This window comes from Meriones unguiculatus, chromosome 4, assembly GCF_030254825.1.
Source record: "Meriones unguiculatus strain TT.TT164.6M chromosome 4, Bangor_MerUng_6.1, whole genome shotgun sequence".
In the NCBI taxonomy this organism is placed as follows: Eukaryota; Metazoa; Chordata; class Mammalia; order Rodentia; family Muridae; genus Meriones; species Meriones unguiculatus.
Genome location: NC_083352.1, coordinates 112460891 through 112479389, shown reverse-complemented (window position 1 = coordinate 112479389; position 18499 = coordinate 112460891). Strand labels below are relative to the sequence as shown.

Below are 18499 nucleotides of genomic sequence, written 5' to 3'. Positions count from 1 at the left end.
ATAAGAACTCTGGTCCCCAGGATAGTGTGGCAAATGCCTTACCATTGTAGGTATATTGGCCGCTCTTGCTACCATTTGTTTGTCGAACAAAACCTACACAGGGTTTCTCTGTGCAGCTCTGGCTGTCCTGGAATTCGCTAGGTAGACCAGGCTGGCCTGGAACTCAAGAGATCTGCCTGCCTCCGAAATGTTGGGATTAAAGACCTGCGCCACCACCGCCAGGCTTGCTACCATTTTTTGTTGTAGTTTTGTTCCCAAACGTACACAGTTATAATTTTTCCCTCACTCTTGCACACTCTGTCAGACTTCCGTTTCTTCGCGAAAACTTACACCTTAGTTTTCCAATTTAAACAAAGCCCCACCTATTTGATTTCATCACTCGGAACCACGCTGGCGAAGTTGGGATCCCCAGAGCGGAAGTGACGCATATCACCTGCGCGTGACGATAAGGCGGTCACGGAAAGGGCGGGTCGTATCGGCACGCCGCGCTCACTTCCGGAAGTGGCTGCTTCCACAGCATGCTGGCCGAGCTAGGTTTCATCGGTACAATCGGTGAAAATGACGAGGTCCCGGTTGAGCCCGAGTCGGACTCCGCAGACGAGGAGGAGGAGGTGGGAGCGACCGGAGAAGGACCCGGGGGCGGGAGCGGCCGGGAACGAGCTGCGGGCCCTAGACGGCCTCAGCGTGAGAGGTGTCCCCACGCAGGCCGTGCGAAGTCGAACTCGGCAGGCGAAGGCAGTCTTGCTTCCTGCCCAGTCGAGGACACATGCTCCCATCTAGCCATCAAACCCAGGCGGACGTGTTGGGCGGTGGGGATGTAGCCTTGAGCAAATGGCCGTCGGGCGAGTCGGGCAAGAAAAAAAAAAAACAAAAACCAGCTGCTTGTCTCACACTTTCATCTGCCTTCCTGACACGGCCCTTCGGATGGCATGCGTCCTCTGCAGTCCAATTTCTTCTGCAGTCCGATTTTGCTAAAGCTAAATTGTCTTTGCATCTCAGGATGGAGCTGTGAGCTCGCTTTGTGTTCTGCAGGCCAGTGCTTGTCCAAGGCTTCTGCCCTCTGTCCATCCACACACTTTTTTGTTCCTCCCCCTGCTGAGTTACACCTGGACACCTGCAGCCCTCAGACTCGTGATGCGGTCTCATGATGCGATTCCAACCCTGCAGCTGCTTACCTGTGGCTTCGGAGTGGGTTAGGCTCTGTTGTCTTTTCCACTGTTTGACTTCCACAGCCCTCCTTGCCATTATGACACTGACATCCGGTTCCATTCATTTCTTTTTTTTTTCCCCAGAGACAGGGTTTCTCTGTGTATTCCTGACTGTCCTGGGACTCACTCTGTAGACCAGGCTGGCCTCAAACTCAGAGATCCGCCTTCCTCTACCTCCTGAGTGCTGGATCTAAAGGCTAGATGTTTACATTGCAATCCATAATGTTAGCAGAAATTAGTTACATTACAGTAGAAACAAAAATAATTTTATAGTTGGGGTCACCACAACATGACAAGCTGTTTTAAAGGGTTGCAGCAGTGGTCTTGATACCTCAGTCTGCTCTGCCTCTTTATTGTGTTTCCCCCACCGCTGCCTCAGCTTCCACCTTCAGTCCCTTTGTGGTACCACTGTACAGGACAGTAGTTTCCTGATATTGTCACTGGAATGAGGCCTTTTAAATAGGATTCAGCCTCGGGACTATGAACCTAAGTGTCTGGGTTGGGCTTCACTGTTTCCCTCCTGACGCGTACCAGGTGGTGATCTAAGAGATGCTTAGCCAAAGCATTACCTCTCCTGTAAAGTGGAAGTGCAGTGATGCCTCCCTTGGTTAGAGGCACTGGCTGCTCTTTAAGAGAGCCAGGGTTAGGTTCCCAGCACCCACATGGCAGCTCACAATTGTCTGTAACTCCTGTTCTGGGGGACCTGACACTCTCACGGAGACATACACGTAGTGAAGGCACCAATGTATGTAAAATAAAAATAAGTTAAAAAGAATAATATGCTGGACAGACATTTTGGAATTACGCTTGTTAGGTGTTTGATCAGATTTTCTGTGGACTTACTCACTTTTGTCCTTTATAGACTACTGACTACACACTAACACATGTATTGAAAAACCTCCCAGGACAGTTGTAACCTGGTCACTTCCTTATTGTCCATATTTGCCTTTTATGTTTCTTTTGTATTCTGTGTGTTGATTTGAACTCAGGGCCTAATACTCGATAGGCAGGCTCTCCCCACTGATCCATGCTGCCGGCTCTGGTTTTCTCCTGTCAGACCCCTTCCCTTCCCTCTTCCTATTCTGCTGTTCTTCCCATCTCAGCCCATCACTCTGACTTTCCTCTCTGCAGGGACCTATTGTGCTGGGCCGCAAGCAGAAAGCCTTGCAGAAGAACCGCAGTGCTGATTTCAACCCTGACTTTGTTTTCACTGAGAAGGAGGGCATGTATGATGGCAGCTGGGCCATGGCCGATGTCATGAGTCAGCTCAAGAAGAAGGTGAGACTGACAGGGATGCCATTCAGATGATAGGCTGCTTGGGCTATGCCGGAAGTGGGTGTTAGGCTAAACCCTTGTCTCATGACCTTTTACCTTCATCTTATGTTCAGCAGCTTTTGAAACGCTTATAGTTTGTTGTCGGCTTGATGGGGTAGAAAGAGGAGGGTACAAGGATCCCACAATCCTCATGAATTGCCAACAGTAGAAAGCACTATAAAGTGGTCTGATTGTAGACTGTAGTCAGAAACAGTAATTTGTCTATAGATGACATTTAGAAGTGTCAGAGGTATCTTATTCCAGTTAGTGAGCTGGTGAGGGCATTGTTACCCGATGAACTGTGTTTAATCCCTGGAACCCACATGGTCGAAGGAGAGAACTGAGTCCCGCTTGTGTCCTCTGACCTCCACGTGCTCTCTGTGGCTCTTGTCCCTCACACCTGCTTCAATAAATAAGTAAATTTTTTCTTTCTTTCTTTCTTAAATGCCCACACCTGGGCATGGTGGCACATGCCTATGGTCCTAGCACAACACAGGTGAAGTATGTATGTAAGTGTACTACATGCGTGCAGTGCCTATAGCATCTAGAAGAGGGTATTAGATCCCCCAGAACTGGAGTCAAGGATGTTTGTGAGCTGACCTGTAGGTGCTAGAATGGAACCCAAGTCCTCCAGAAGAGCAGCCAGTGTTCTGAAATGATGAGCCATCTCTAGCACTAGCACCAAGATGTATTTTATTTGTGTGTGTGTGTGTGTGTGTGTGTGTATGTATCTGTCAGGTGTGTACAGGTGTCCACAGAGGCCTGGACAATGAGCTGGATCTTTTGGAGCTGGAGTTAAAGATGTCTGTGGGCCTCCCAATATGGTTGCTGGAAAAGGCCCTATGATTTGAGCAGCAGGATGATCTTAACTGTGGAGCCATCTCTCCATACTCTGCAATAGAATCTTTAAAAAAAGTGTTTGTATTGATTCTTAGTAATCTAGTTTTATTTTTATTTTTTAAAAACTACTATCTTTTTAATTTAATGCACTAATGTGCATTTAATGTGTTTAGATCAAATCCTCTTTTGGTTATTAATAGTTTTCAGATTGATTAAAATTTCCACCTTTAGATAAGCCTTATGTGGGGTGTGGCACTCTACAGTCCAGTTTGGCCTGGAACACACTTATGTAGGCTTTGACTTCATGGTGTCTTGCTTCAACCTCCAAAATGCTAGATTACAGGTGTGAGCCACCATGCCTAGCCCAGCCAAGGCTTTTCTATACTAACATTTGAGTCCTGACCCTGAGACATACCGGTTTGGTGTTCTTTCCTGTCTTGATTTTACCTGCAGAGGGCAGCCACTACCCTAGATGAGAAGATTGAGAAAGTACGGAAGAAAAGGAAAGCAGAGGTGAGAATGAAACACAGCGGGGGTGGTTATAGGTACACCCTGGGCTGTGTCTTACGGCCTCGCTGTCTGAGAGTGGTGGGTGGCAGGACCAGGCGCTCCAGTCTGTGTGGTCGTTACTCCTTACTCATGGCCACACAGTCTGTTGTGGCTGTGGAGCTCAGTATGGCTTCTCTTAGGTTCTGAATTTGTTAGTGTGTGTTGTCAGCCTTGCTTGATTATATTTTTCCTCAGGATAAGGAAGCCAAGTCTGGGAAGGAGGAGGAGAAAGAAAGCAGTGCAGGCTGTGACCTGAAGGGGCAGGAGGATCTGGGAGGGAATGAGGCAGGCTCCAGGGACGAAGACTCTGAGACTGACTACTCCTCGGAGGATGAGGAGATCCTCACCAAAGCAGGTAGGCTGGGTGCTGAACATTCCAAATGGGGCAGGGAATGGATGGGCGCGTGCACCTTGGCTCTGTAGGAGATTGTGCCAACTTCTGTGCTGGCCTCTGCTGTCTCCCCACAGTGTAGGGGTCTGCTGTGTTGTCACTGCACCTTGGGGCCGGCTTTCTTCATCTTCAGATTCATACAGTGTTGGCTCCTCTACAGCTCAGCTGCTTGGCGAGACTCAATTACATTGTGTTCACCTATGCCGGGGGGGGAGGGGAGGCTTCAATGAGTATTTTGGTAAAATGTCACACTGTTGTGTTCTGTTGAGAACGTACTGTCTCCACTGTGCTTGTCAGGCTAGTGTCTTGTGTGCAGTTGTCCTTATCTGTGAAAGAAGGCTGGGAGAGCAGCCTCCCTGGATGCTGATGGACAGCATGGAGGACATGTGACACAGAGGCAGGTGCTGGATAAGGACTATGCTTATGGCTGTGTTTTCTCCATAGACACACTCAAAGTGAAGGAGAAGAAGAAGAAGAAGAAGAAGGGCCAGGTGAGCATGGGTGTGAGGCTGTTGGACAGCTCGTCTTTGAAGCCTGAGAGTACATGCAGGCTCAGGTTGCTTTGCTGAGTTCTCTTCTTTGGTCTGATCTGGTGCAGGAAGCAGGAGGATTCTTTGAAGATGCATCTGACTATGACAAAAGCCTCTCCTTCCAGGACATGAATCTGTCCCGGCCCCTCCTGAAGGTACTTGCTTTGGCAACAGGGGTTATTCTTTCGTTATTTACTTCTTGTGCGTGTGAGTGCACGCATGTGCTCATGTGAAATGTGTTCTTATATGTGTACTGGTGCCTGTGGAAGCCAGAAGAGGGCATTGGATTCTCCAGGGCCATAGTGATTGTGAGCTGCCGTATCTGCTGAGAACCAAAGTCAGATCTTCTGCAAGAGCAGGAAGTACAGGCTAAGCCATCCCTTCAGCCTGTTCGATTTAGACAGGGACTCACATAGTCCAGGCTTGCTCTGAACTTGCTGGATAGCCGAGGTAGACCTTGAACTCCTGCTCCTCCTGCCCTTATCTCCCAAGGGCTGGGATACAGGTGTGCATCACTACAACCAGCTGGCAAATAGTTGATTCTTTTTTTTCTTTTTAATTTTATTTTTTTTCCAGATAGGGATTCCCTATATAGCCTTGGCTGTCCTGGACTGGCTTTGTAGACCAGGCTGGCCTGAACTCACAGATATCCAACTGCCTTTGCCTCCCTTAGTGCTGGGGTCATAGGCATGTACCACCTTGCCTGGCCCAAATGATTTATTTATTTTATATTATGTTTATTGGCATCAGATTCTCTGGTACTAGAGTTACAGACAGTTGTGAGCTGCCGTATGGTTACTGGGAATTGAACAGCCAGTTACTGGGTCCTCTGGAAGAACAGCCAGTGCTCTTAACCGCTAAGCTATCTCTCTAGCCCCAAGAGCTGATTCTTGCTGTAAGCTCCTTCTAAGCTCTTTACATTCCTCTTTGACCTCCTCAATGCTGTTGTCTGTTCAGCTTCCAGAGAACCCTCTTGGGCCATAAGTCCCACCAGTTCTCATGGCTCCCAGAGTCTTTATGTTTACTTACAGACTCTTTCCCTTCTGGTCCCTTTTGAGGACAGTTGTAGTCTATTTTCCTTTGCACTTTCTCTTCCCTCTGCTTGAAAGATTCTTCTCTGGAAGGCTACTGGAATGCTCTCTCATCCCACCAGGGTTCAGTGAGTCATTCCCTGACATCCCTGTTGTGACTGGCACATCCTCCCCCGTTGTCTCCAGCTCCTTCATGGCTGCATTTATCTCTCTAGAATGGGTGTTTTTCTTTTGGTTTGTTTCTTTCTGCTGGTTCCCAGAGCTAGACTTTTCTTCTTACGTTTTGTCTCCTGCTGGCCAGAGCGCAGCTGGTGCCTTAGGTTCTGGAAGGTACTCAGAGGAAGTTGTGTACCCTGGGGGGCTTGCTGTAGTTACCTTGTTGCTTGCTGTGTTGCACTCTCTGCCCACCTGCCCAGTCTGACTGTCACTTTTCTCTTCAGGCCATTACAGCCATGGGCTTCAAGCAGCCCACCCCGATCCAGAAGGCGTGCATCCCTGTGGGTCTCCTGGGGAAAGACATCTGCGCCTGTGCAGCCACTGGGACAGGTGAAAGGATGGGTGGGACGAGGAGGCCAGAACACACTAGGGCTCTCGGTTGCCCTAGTTTGCACAATACACTTGGCTTTTTAAAGATCTTACGTGAGTCAGACGGCAGTGGCACACACCTTTAATCCCAGCATTCAGGAGGCAGAAGTAGGTGGATCTCTTGAGTTCCAGACCAGCCTGATAAACAGATAGAAAGTTCCAGGACAGCCAGTACTACGCAGAAAATCCCTGTCTCAGAAAACTCAACATAAAATAAAGATTATGAGTATTTTGCTTGCATGTATGTACAAGTATTATATGTGTGAAAGCATAGTATAGGGCATTGTATAACTGTAACAGGAGTTGAACCGTCATGTGGGTGCTGAGAACCCAACCCAGGTCCTCTGCAAGAGCAGCAAGTTCTCTAAACCACCGAGCTGTCTCTTCAGCCTCTCCACTTGGCTTTTTGAACTTTAGAAGGAGTTTATAAAGCTAAATGTGGTGCTATATTCCTCTAATCCCAGAACCGAGAGAGAAAGATTATAAATATCTGCTCAGCTTGGGGGCTGTAGAGAAAGACTATCTTGAAAAAAGTTAACAAAAAAAAAAGAAAAAAAAAAGTCTGTAGAAATCTGTATTCAATTGGTGATTTTTGTCATTGTTAAAGATTTTATTTTTAATTATGTGTGTATGTGTATGTCTTATGTGGATATGTGTATGTGTGAGTGCATGTGTGCCCACAGTCCAGAAGAAGATGCCAGGTGTCCTGGAGCTGGTGTCACAGGCCTGGCATGGGTGCTGGGGGCTACATTCATACCCTAGAAGAGCAGCAGTCACTTTTAACCATTGAGCCACCTCCCCAGCCCCTCAGTTGGTGACTTTAATAGCTTTTAAAGCTATGGGGGAAAAAAAAAGCTATGGGGATGCCAGTTAATCTTCATAACAGCATGCTATAGAACATTGAACTTTGGGCCTGGAAAGGTGCCTCAGAAGTAAAGAGCACTGGCTACTTCTGCAGAGGACCAAAGTTTGGTTCCCAGCACCTATTTGGCAGTTTAATGACTATCTATAACTGCAATTTCAGGGGATCAGACACCCAGTCTCTATTGGCCTCTATGGACACCAGACATACATACATAATAGGCAAAATGTTCATATACATACAAAATATAAAAATGAATAAGTAGGGGCCTGGAGAGATGGCTCAGAGGTTAAGAGCACTGGCTGTTCTTTCAGGAGGCCTGAGTTCAATTCCCAGCAACCACATGGTGGCTTGTAATGATCTACAATGAGAACTGGTGCCCTCTTCTGTTGTGCAGGCACACATGCAGGCAGAACACTGTATATATAGTAAATAAATACATCTTTTTGTTTTTTTTTTAAAAAGTATTGGGGCTAGAGAGGTAGCTTAGTGGTTAAGAGTACTGGCTGCTCTTCTAGGGGGCCCAGGTTTGGTTCCCAGTCCCCACATGGCTGTTGACAGCTGTTTCTAACTCCAGCTCCAGGCAATCCAATGTCCTTATTTGGTCTCTGTGGACACACATGTGTACATTCACAGACATACACATAATAACAAATCTTTAAAACAATAAATGAGTCTCTGAGAATGTTGATTTTTGTTTCTGGTATCCACTGGTGTTGGGATGGGGCTAGGACAGTAGCTGGGTCCTCGTGAGAGCAGCCTGCCTGTAACTGCTGAACAGGCTCTCCAGCCCAGTTGTTACCTTCATGCTTTTCTTTCAAGTTTACATTGGCATCATGTGACAGCAGGGAAACACTGCCATGCATAAGTTGTTTGTTCCCATCAGCAGAGATGTGGTTTTCTGGCTCAGAGGGAACCAAAACATAGAAAGTGTTGAACCTGCTCTCTGCTCTGCTGCTGTCCTTCCTCTAGGCAAGACTGCAGCCTTTGCATTACCTGTCTTGGAGCGTCTGATCTACAAGCCCCGCCAGGCTGCAGTCACTCGAGTGCTGGTGCTAGTTCCCACCAGAGAGCTGGGCATCCAGGTACACTCCGTCACCAAGCAGCTGGCACAGTTCTGCAGCATCACTACCTGCCTGGCTGTGGGTGAGTGAGGGCCACTAGCCTTTGGGAGATGTGGTGTAAAAGGTAGAGGGTGGGGGGTGCTTCACCCAGTCCCCAGATGTCAGGAAAGACCTTTGTGTTGATTGGATCCACCTTAAAGTTGACATTTTCATAGTGGACACTGGAGGCAGGGGAAGAGATTTTATTAAGAATGAACTATTTTTTGTTTTGTTTGTTTATTTTTGAGAGTGCTCTATCTGTCTATATAGTGAGTTCTAGACTAGTCAGGACTGTCTAGAAGAAGACCCAAAGAAGACTTAATCTTAACAAAAAAATTAGGCTTAGGGATGTGGTTCTATGGTAGAGAGTTTGTGTTGTCTCCTCTGCCAGTCTCTGAGTTCTTTCCTAGTAACACACAAAAATAGGATTACTTTCCATAAAAACTTTTGTAATCCTAGCACTTGGAGGGAGAGGTGGGGCCCATTGGCAGCTTGGGCTACCTAGTGAGACTTGTCTCAAGGCAATAAAGATGACTGTGGTGGTATACACCTTTTTTTTTTGTTTGGTTTGTTTTGTTTTTTGTTTTTGGGCTACACAGGAGACAGGGTCTCTGTGTAGCCATGGCTGTCCTGGACTATCTTTGTACACCAGGCTGGCCTTGAACTCACAGTGATCCACCTGTCCAGTGCTAAGATTTATTTGTTTTATGTATATGAGTGCTGTATTTGCATGTACTTCAGAAGAGGGCATCAGATCTTAGTATAGATGGTTGTGAGCCACCATGTAGTTGCTGGGAATTGAACTCAGGAACTCAGAACCTCTGGAAGAACAGACAGTGCTCTTAATTGTTGAACCACATCTCTCCAGCACAGCACACGCCTTTAATTCCAGCACTTGGGAGGCAGGCAGATCTCTGCAACTTTGAGGTCAGCCTGGTCTACAAAGCAAGAAGTCCAGGACAGCCAGGTCTTACTAGACAGAGAAACACTTTCTCTTAAAAAAAAAAAAGGAAAGAAAAAAAGATGAGGCTCAAAAATCAGACTTTTTTTTTTTTTTGTGTGTGTGTAATCAATTTAGGATAGATTTTCTACTTGTTAGTAATATGTTTTGAAGTTACATTATCAACCAGTCTGTCTTTTACCCTCTGTGTGTAGATGAAAATCAGGGATGATCTTGGTTCCCATGTACGGGACATCATCAGTTTATACAGCTGCTTCTCTCGGACCTTGCAAGGGTCTCCGTTCAATTCTGAAGTGCTGTTTTGATGTCTGTCCTCAGCTGGTTGTAACGAATGCATCTGTCTCGTTCATTGAGAAATCATATTGTCAAGACCTCGGGCTCTCATTCCCTGTGTATGCTCTACATTTGGCCTGAGCCCCAGGTAGGCGGCACCACTGATGGCTGACTGACCAGGCCTTCTTCTTGGGGTCTCCTGTCTGCAGGTGGCCTGGATGTGAAGTCTCAGGAAGCCGCTCTGCGGGCAGCACCGGATATCCTCATTGCTACACCTGGCCGGCTCATCGACCACCTTCACAATTGCCCTTCTTTCCACCTGAGCAGCATTGAGGTGCTCATCCTGGATGAGGCTGACAGGTGTGCCTGAGGCGCAGGGCCTGGGCATTGTGCACACCCCCTATGTCCTCTCTAAGGCTTGCCACTAGTGTGTAAACATCTACTGTTGACACTGGGTCTCTGTCCAGGCTTAGGTCACATTTCCCTGTGCTTATGCACTCCCCCTCCCCCTTTCCACCTCTTCTTTCTCCCTTCCTCTCTCCCTCCCCTTCTTACTCTTCCTTCTCTCTGGAGTGGGCTGCTTCAGAGGTAGGAGAGGTCATTCAGGAATAGTGCTGCACGCCCGTAATCCCAGCATGTGGAAGGCCAGGCGGCTAAGAGGAAGAACGCTAAGAGTTTAAGTCTAGCTCACAGTACATAGCAAGTTTCAGACCAGCCTGGGTACAGTGGGAGACTGTGTCTCCAACAAAAGCTCAGATAATGTGAGCTCTACCACTTCCTGAGATTTGAAAATGTTATTGAGATCCTTAGAACAAATCTTTTTCTTGTCTGTACCTGGAGATAAGAAAGGTGACTATCTCGTGCTGGATACTAGAGGGAGAAATGCAGGCAAGGCAGTATAGCTTCCACAGGCCATGTCCAGGACTGCCCCTCCATACTTCCTGCCCCCCCCATTTACACTTCCCACCCTCTTCACACTTCCTGCCCCCTCCAAACTTCCTGCTCCACACTTTGTGCCCCCTTCATATTGCCCTCTCTTGTTCATTCATGTCCCCATTGGATAGTTACTTGGGAAGATGGTTTGCCCTCACAGTGGAGCATGGAAGAACCGAGCAGTGCCTCACATGTGCCTCTCTCCTCAGCCCAGCTAACAGCAGCCTGGTCCTTCAGTTTTTCAGTGCTGTGTGTTTCAGCACTGAAAAACAGGCACCCACCATGCGCCTGTTTCTCAGCACAGCACTATCTCCTTAACCTGTGTCAGGCTTCTGCAAGCCCTTACCAATCAGCCTTGTGCCTAGGATGGTTTATCAGCCCAGTCACCACGACACGACTAGGCAAATGCAGAGAGAGCAAGGCTGAGTATATTCTAGATAGAGACTAAAGAAGCATGACCACCAGGTAAAGCGCAGAAGCATGGAACAGTGGAGAAATTAGGTCATGTCCAGACGCTCCAGTGCCTGCAGGTGGTGTGACATTGTGGTAATGTAGGAGCAGGTTGCTGTCTATTGGAAGTATATGCGTGGCATTTGGGGATAAGCTGTTGTGATCTCAAAGGCCTTGCAGAATAGAAGGGCAAGAGTCCTTGTGGCTCAGAGGTAACTTGGTGACCTAACAGCAGTCACAGGGTAAACATGAGTCTTGGTACAGCCTTGGCCTGTGGTGCCCTGACTCTTGATGAAGAGCTCTTCCTCAGCTTGTCTGCCTCCTTCCTCTAGGATGCTGGATGAGTATTTTGAGGAGCAGATGAAGGAGATTATCCGAATGTGTTCCCACCACCGCCAGACCATGCTCTTCTCAGCCACCATGACAGATGAGGTGGGTGTGTAGAGACATGCAGAGCATCCCAGCTGGGCAAGCCCCGTTTCTTCTCCACCACATAGAGCTGAGCATTCCTGACCCTGTACTTGGCAGGTGAAAGATCTGGCTTCGGTTTCCTTAAAGAACCCTGTGCGGATATTTGTGAACAGCAACACAGACGTAGCTCCCTTCCTGCGGCAAGAGTTCATACGGATCCGGCCTAACAGGGAAGGGGACCGGGAAGCCATCGTGGCAGGTGAAGACCCAGGGCTGGACTGAGCAGGGTGGGCATCTGCACGCAGCTCTTGGTTTTTGTCCTCTGGATGCATTCATCATTCTCCCCTAGCTCAAACAGTGGCAATGCTTGCTACCTAGTTCAAGTCACCTCTTTGGGAGGGCCAGCTGTTCTGCCTTCCACTTTCCTCACTCCACGATGTTGACTACACGTGGGAGTCTGTCTTTGCCTTGGCATGTGAGCCCCACAGGCAGGACCCAGGGCCTGTCTACCCAGTGCTAGCTCACTCTTCTCCCTGCAGCTCTACTGATGAGAACTTTCACCGACCACGTGATGCTGTTCACCCAGACCAAGAAGCAGGCGCACCGCATGCACATCCTGCTGGGGCTGCTGGGGCTGCAGGTGGGGGAGCTGCACGGCAACTTGTCACAGACACAGCGGCTGGAGGCCCTCCGGTAAAACTCAGGGGCCACCCTCCTGGGCAGCGCTGGGGAACTTCCTGATACAGAGAGAATAGAACCCTGGGAGTTTGCTTGAGCAGTGGCAGGGGGCACAAATAGTACAGTGTCCCACCTTAAACACCAGTGTCTGCCACCGTACCTATAGTCCCACAGCTTAGGAAACTGAAGTGGGCGTCACTGACGTCTCAGAAAACATTTTTTAATCTGAGTGCTGTAAGGTTGCCTGTAGTTAGAACTCGCCTGACCTTTGAGCGGGTTGTCCTCATTGCTCTCCTGTGGATCCGCAGCAGGAAACAGATGTGGTCTGTGTGTGGCTTTCCCAGTCACAGGTCAGTTGATTGAGACTCACTGGGCCAGCAGTCATCTCTGCAGCCACTGTGCTGCGTGGTCTCTGTAGATCTGTCATTTAATTGTTACGGAGCAGAGGAGAGCTGCAAAAGAGGGGCAGTCCTAGTGCCCCTTAATTCCAGGCTGAGAGCTGTGTGTAAAGAAAGGACGTTCCACTGAGGCTCTGACCTCTGCTCTTTGCTGTAGTCTAGCTGGACTGTTTCCAAACTTGAGTGTGATGGCAGTTGCTGCCTGAGACAGTGTACACCTGGCTTGGTATGCTCAGGTTAAGGCTAAGTGTATGGAGGCTGGCATTTAACATTTTGCCCAACAGCCTGGGGGTGTGACTCCGGCAGAGGGCTCACACAAGTTCTGGTGTTACACTCCTGGTTTCTTTTCCTTGTTTCATCTACCCCCATAAATTAAAATGTATAAGTACCATGACGAACCACGCTCAGCCGCTTGCACTCTCAAGAGGATTATATTATATTATAATTATTATGTTAATTTTTATTTTTGTGTGTGCTTGGATATGTGCTATGGTGCCAAAGTCAAGGTCAGAGGACAACTTGGAGGAATCAGTTTTCTTCGAGGAATTGAACTCAGGTCCTCAGGCTTGGTAGCAAACACCTATACCTGCTGAGCCATTTCATGGTATTGGCGAGAGGTAGCTTATGAAACCTCTCTTTGGCTCTTTCGAGGCGCTTTAAGGACGAACAGATTGACATTCTGGTGGCCACAGATGTGGCAGCCCGCGGCCTTGACATTGAAGGAGTGAAAACAGTGAGTCTTCTGTTGCTTGCAAGTGGTGGTTGTCCCTTTGCCTCCCTGGGCCTGCCCGCTGCACCTCACTGGTTGTTGGTCTGCTCTTCAGGTGATCAACTTCACCATGCCCAACACTGTCAAGCACTATGTGCACCGGGTGGGGCGAACTGCACGTGCGGGCAGGGCTGGGCGCTCTGTCTCTCTGGTGGGAGAAGAGGAGCGGAAGATGTTGAAGGAGATTGTGAAGTCTGCCAAGGCTCCAGTGAAGGCACGGATTCTTCCCCAGGGTGAGCAGCACAGGGTGGTGGGCTCAGGGAGAGGATGGTGCCAAGGGTCCCGCAGCCAGGCAGTGTGGGTTCTGTCACCTTCTGAGTCCCCTGGACAGGCCTTCCTCCCGACCCTGGGCGTCCAGCTATGTGCCAAGGAGTGATGAGAGAATGGTAAAGGCAGGGTCCAGCTCATCAGAACTCCCTTAGGAGTTCGTCTCCTTTCTCCTCAGCTACTCCTTCCTGTTGGTGGGCAAGAAAGTGAGGCTAGTACTCATTCTTGGTCTTTTATTCCTTTTGTTCTGTTCTTATGGGCACCCACCCTTCATCCTTCTCCCTTTTTTTTTTTTTTTTTAACCCAATAGTAGAGATGAAACCCAAGGCCTTGTCATGTTAGACAAGTACTCTACCACTGAATTTTATCCCCAGACTTTATTTTGAGATGGGGTCCTGGCTGCCCTTGAACTAGATCTGTGGCTCAAGATAGACTTGTCCATTTACTAAATTTGCTTGCTTGCTTGCTTCCTTGTTTCCTCTCTCCCTTCCTCCCTCTCTTCTTCCCTTCCTCTCTTTCTCCCTTTTTTTCCTTTTTTTTCTGAGATGGGTTCTTGTTTTGCTATGTAAACCAGATTGGCTTCAAACTCAGAGGTCCACCTGCTTCTGCCTCCTGGGTGCTAGGATTAAAGTGGTAAGCCATTATGCCTGTCTTTGGCTTACCTGTTTTAATGTTGCCAAGTGGAATCCACTCTTTGGAATTAGTGACGAAACAAAGAGCTCTTCCTGCAGTGCTTCTTCCATTTGTAGATGTTTTTCTTTTTTTGTTTTTTTTTTTTTTTACTTTCTTTTTTTATTTTAATTTGTTTTGTTTTTTCGAGACGTTTCTCTGTGTCCTGGATTTTGTAGTCCAGTCTGTCCTTGAACTCCCAGAGATCCATCTACCTCTGTCTTCCTGGGTGCCAGGATTACAGGCATATGTCACTGTGCCCTGCTTGTTTCGTTTTGTTTCGAGATTCTACTTATTTTTATTTTATGTATGTGAGTGTTCTGCCTGTATGAATGTCCATGCAACATGTTTGTGTGATGTTCTTGGAGGCTAGAAGAAGCATTAGATCATCTGAACTGTAGTGACTAACTGTAGTTACAGATGATTGTTAGCCATGTGTGGGTGCTGGGAACTGAGCCTCGGTCTTAGGAAAACAGCTATTGTTCTTTCAGCCCTCTTTTTCCCTATTTCACCTCCTGTTGTTAGTAACGGAATAATTTCTGTGTGCCCAGTTTCAGTGCTTCAGTCCTACTAGTCTGGGACTGAGCAGAGAACAGAACAGCTGGTGTTCTGCTGTGAAAGTCAGTAAGTTAATAGTCAGTATGACTGAGTGACAGGAGGAGAGGAGCTCGTTTAGGGAAGCTGGTGATCCTGTTTTTACCTCCTATGTGGCTGTAGGAGTAGCTGGGATCACAGATGTGTGCTTTTGTGCTTGGCTTTATGTGGGGTCATTCTAGTTTGGCATCTCCAGAGTCTTTTGTTTGCTTTTGAGATGACTCCTGGCTCTGTTTTGCTCTTGCTGGCCCAGACTCCTGGCCAAACAGCTCTCTGCCTCCTGAGTAGCGAGGGCAATAGGCCAGCCTCATGGGGCTTTGCTCTTACTGGGGAGGTATTCAGGAAGGAAGTGTACTGTTTTGTGTCAGTAAGTAGGTGTCCGGATTGTTTTCACTAGCTGCATAGAAGTCACCCTCGGTTTTATTCTTTGTTTCCTGTAAGATGTTATCCTTAAATTCCGGGACAAAATTGAGAAGATGGAGAAAGATGTATATGCAGTGCTGCAGCTGGAGGCGGAGGAAAAGGAGATGCAGCAGTCGGAATCCCAGGTGAGCTGCATGATCATCTCCCATTGTGCTGTTCAGTGACAGCGGTGGGGCTCACCTGGCAGTGAGTGCTGCAGCTCAGCCACGGCTGTCCTGTGCCATCTCCACAGATCGACACAGCAAAGCGGCTCTTAGAGAAGGGGAAGGAGAAAGCAGACCAGGAGCCTGAGAGGAGCTGGTTCCAGACCAAGGAAGAGAGGAAGAAGGAAAAGAGTAAGTCCTGAAGGCTCGAGGATCAGGCTGAACGTCGAGGTTTAGTGGGTAAAGTGTTTGCTACAAACCTAAGGACCTGACTTTGAATTTTCAGAACTTTGACTTTGAAATTCAGACTGACTTTGAATTTCACAGCTTTAAGAAATTAAAATGGCAGCATTTATCTTTATCGTTATCATAGGAGTAGATGTAATTTTTCCCTGTTCAGGGATAGATTTTCCAATTTTTGCCATTTGGCAGAAGGAATAAGAATGTCATGAGAAACTTTGAACATGTGCCCCTTAGTTAAGCAGGCATATTTGCTCTGTAGGAGCAACTTCTGAAGGTGAAAAGGTATGCCACTAATTCTAATGCAATTTCAAAATTATCTCTCATATAGGCTATGCCAGCAATTTTAGAAATTTGATGGGACAGGCAGGAAGGGTGAGTGTGTTAGACTTCTGTTGAAGTGGGCTGTGGTTTGGTGGTGGAAGGTCTTGAGTACTAGGTGAAAACTGTCTTTGTCCTTCTTAGAGGGAGTTGAGACAGTGAGCACCTTCTGGGTGCTGAGGCAGCTGGGGTTGGTGCGCTTCAGATGATCAACAGAGGAGTGTATGTGGAGGGAGACAGCCTCAGCTGCCTTTCTCAGGTGTCCTGTCATCCACCTTGGTTCATTTACTTGTTTGTTTGGTTTGGTTTTTCAAGAGTTTCTCTACCCCTAGCTGTCCTGGAACTCATTCTGTAGACCAGGCCGGTCTCAAACTCTCAAAGATCCACCTGCCTCTGCCTCCCAAGTTCTGGTACAGAGCTCAGCAAATGGCCTACTCTGGCTGGCCAGTGAACCCTAGGGATCAAGCCTGTCCTGCCACCCCAGTCCTGGGATTATAAACAGATTACCATACACCCACTCTTTCTTCTTCTTCTTCTTCTTTTTTTTTTTTTTTTGTTGTTGTTGTTTTTTTAATGGGTTGTAGTACTTGGGTTTACATTTAACCTCAGCACTCTGGTGGCAGAGGTAGGTGGATCTCTGTGAGCTCCAAGCAAGCCAGAGCTACACAGCCCCTATGTCAAAAAGCCAGTTTAAAAAAACAAGTTAGAAAAAAAAAAATAAGGCAAGTGGATCGCTGAGGTTGAGGCCAGCCTGGTCTACAAAGCGAGTCCAGGACAGCCAAGTCTACACAGAGAATTCCTTTCTCAAAAACCAAGCAACAACAACAACAACAAAAAAGTTGGATCTGGATATGATATTCAGATCCCCACTCTTTTAAAAATGTGTATATTTATTCTGTCATAGTTTCATTGTCTGTTAGCCTTCATTGATCACACTCCCCACCTCAAGCTGTCCCCTTCTACTCCTGCTCTGTGCTGAGCCTCTTTCCAGCAGGTTGCCTTCCTGCTTTTCATAGCTGCTGCATTTAATTAAGTCTGACGTGAGCATGGCTGGGTGTTATTCTCTTGAACACGAGCAACTACTCGGAAGCCCTTGACCCTCATTCTTATCTGACAGGCCCTTTACTAAGTGAACCATCACTTCCCGCAGTTATTTTTCATCTTACACTTTAAAGACATAATGAAACAGCCCTGAAACTCCACGCTCTGTTCTCACTGCAGTTGCTAAGGCCCTGCAGGAGTTTGACTTGGCCTTAAGAGGGAAGAAGAAAAGAAAGAAGTTTATGAAGGATGCAAAGAAAAAGGGAGAGATGACGGTGAGTGGCCTCCCTCAGGAGTTGGGTCCTATGGAGCACTGGTCAGTGTGCGCTCATTCCTCACTCTGCTCCCAGGCAGAGGAAAGGTCCCAGTTTGAAATCCTCAAGGCACAGATGTTTGCAGAGCGGCTGGCCAAGAGGAATCGCAGAACCAAGCGAGCACGGGCAATGCCCGAGGAAGAGCCTACAGCAGGCCCTGGTAAGGGATGCCCGCACCATGGGAGGAGTAGGTAGCATGGCAGTGGTCAAGCTTTAGAGGAAGTGGGGTGCACCAGTGTACTTGGCCTTCCACTGACTTTGGAATCCTCTCCCAGAGCATCAGGTGACTTAGCAGCCTCTGACCCTTTTTTTTTTTTTGGTATGTGTGTGTGTGTGCAGCCAAGAAGAAAAAGCAGCAGAAGAAGTCTGTGTTTGATGAAGAACTCACCAACACGAGCAAGAAGGCCCTGAAACAGTATCGAGCTGGGTGGGTTTTAAATGCTGCTCTGCCCTCGGTGTGCTGCCAGCTGAGGCATGTGTGTCCTTGCCCTCTCCCCATGCTTACCTAGAGCTTCAGAGTGCTGTGACGCAGCCTCATGTATAAGAGCAGGAGAGTTGTTAAGTGTGTCCTTCTGTAAGCGTCCCTGCTCTAGAGATCTCAACAGGGCTTCTCAGGAAGGGCCTCTACCCAGACTTTAAAGCTGGTAGCTGGTTTCCAGAAATGGATATTGTTTTGTACATGCTCACAGGAGCCTGAATCCCAGACACTGAGACTCACACGGCTGCACCCATCCCACCTACGCTACCCTTTCTGTAAGGGCGAGGTCGGGTGACATCACTCCCATGCTCCACGGCCTGCCCATCACATTTCATCTCTCTTACAGCCCTTCCTTTGAAGAGAGGAAACAGTTGGGTCTGTCCCGCCAGAGAAGAGGGAACTTCAGATCCAAGTCCAGGTGATGTGCACTGTGGAGGGAGAGGTGGTGCCTGTGGGCGGACAGGCAGCCTGTCGTGGGAGGCAGCACTGCTCCTTTCTGGCTTTAATTTGTTGATTTTCTTAATAGGTACAAGAGAAAGAAGTAGCCCCGGTGTTGTGAAGAAGCTCGTGGGACAGTTTTATATCCCTTCCCTGTGGGAAGTCATCTTGTCTTGGTCTTTTTTTTTTTTTTTTTTTTTTTTTTTGGTAAAACAAGAACAACCCCTGTTGTACAAGCCTGCTGTTGGTGTATTTGTTGTTTTTCTGTCTGGGTGAGTTAATGCC

General features: G+C 47.9%; 1 protein-coding gene across 1 annotated transcript; it reads left to right on the top strand.

Annotated features, from left to right (window-relative positions):
- The first annotated feature begins 453 nt into the window (after nt 1–453).
- Ddx27 (DEAD-box helicase 27) lies at nt 454–18450 on the top strand. The gene is made up of 21 exons (XM_021637868.2): nt 454–611; nt 2340–2486; nt 3816–3875; nt 4107–4266; nt 4747–4793; nt 4901–4987; nt 6304–6409; nt 8283–8456; nt 9857–10007; nt 11363–11462; nt 11559–11700; nt 11981–12134; nt 13169–13250; nt 13342–13519; nt 15258–15364; nt 15472–15574; nt 17165–17259; nt 17335–17458; nt 17638–17725; nt 18123–18194; nt 18303–18450. The coding sequence occupies exons 1-21, from the start codon at nt 519–521 to the stop codon at nt 18319–18321; spliced, it is 2289 nt and encodes a 762-aa protein (XP_021493543.1). The 5' UTR covers nt 454–518; the 3' UTR covers nt 18322–18450.
- Nucleotides 18451–18499: the final 49 nt, after the last annotated feature.

Excerpts from the sequence above, each read along its gene's own strand:
- Ddx27 (XM_021637868.2), top strand. The coding sequence starts at position 519 with ATGCTGGCCGAGCTAGGTTTCATCGGTACAATCGGTGAAAATGACGAG. Across the intron at positions 3,876-4,106 it reads GGAAGAAAAGGAAAGCAGAG|GATAAGGAAGCCAAGTCTGG; the intron begins GTGAGAATGAAA and ends ATTTTTCCTCAG. Across the intron at positions 11,701-11,980 it reads CCGGGAAGCCATCGTGGCAG|CTCTACTGATGAGAACTTTC; the intron begins GTGAAGACCCAG and ends TTCTCCCTGCAG.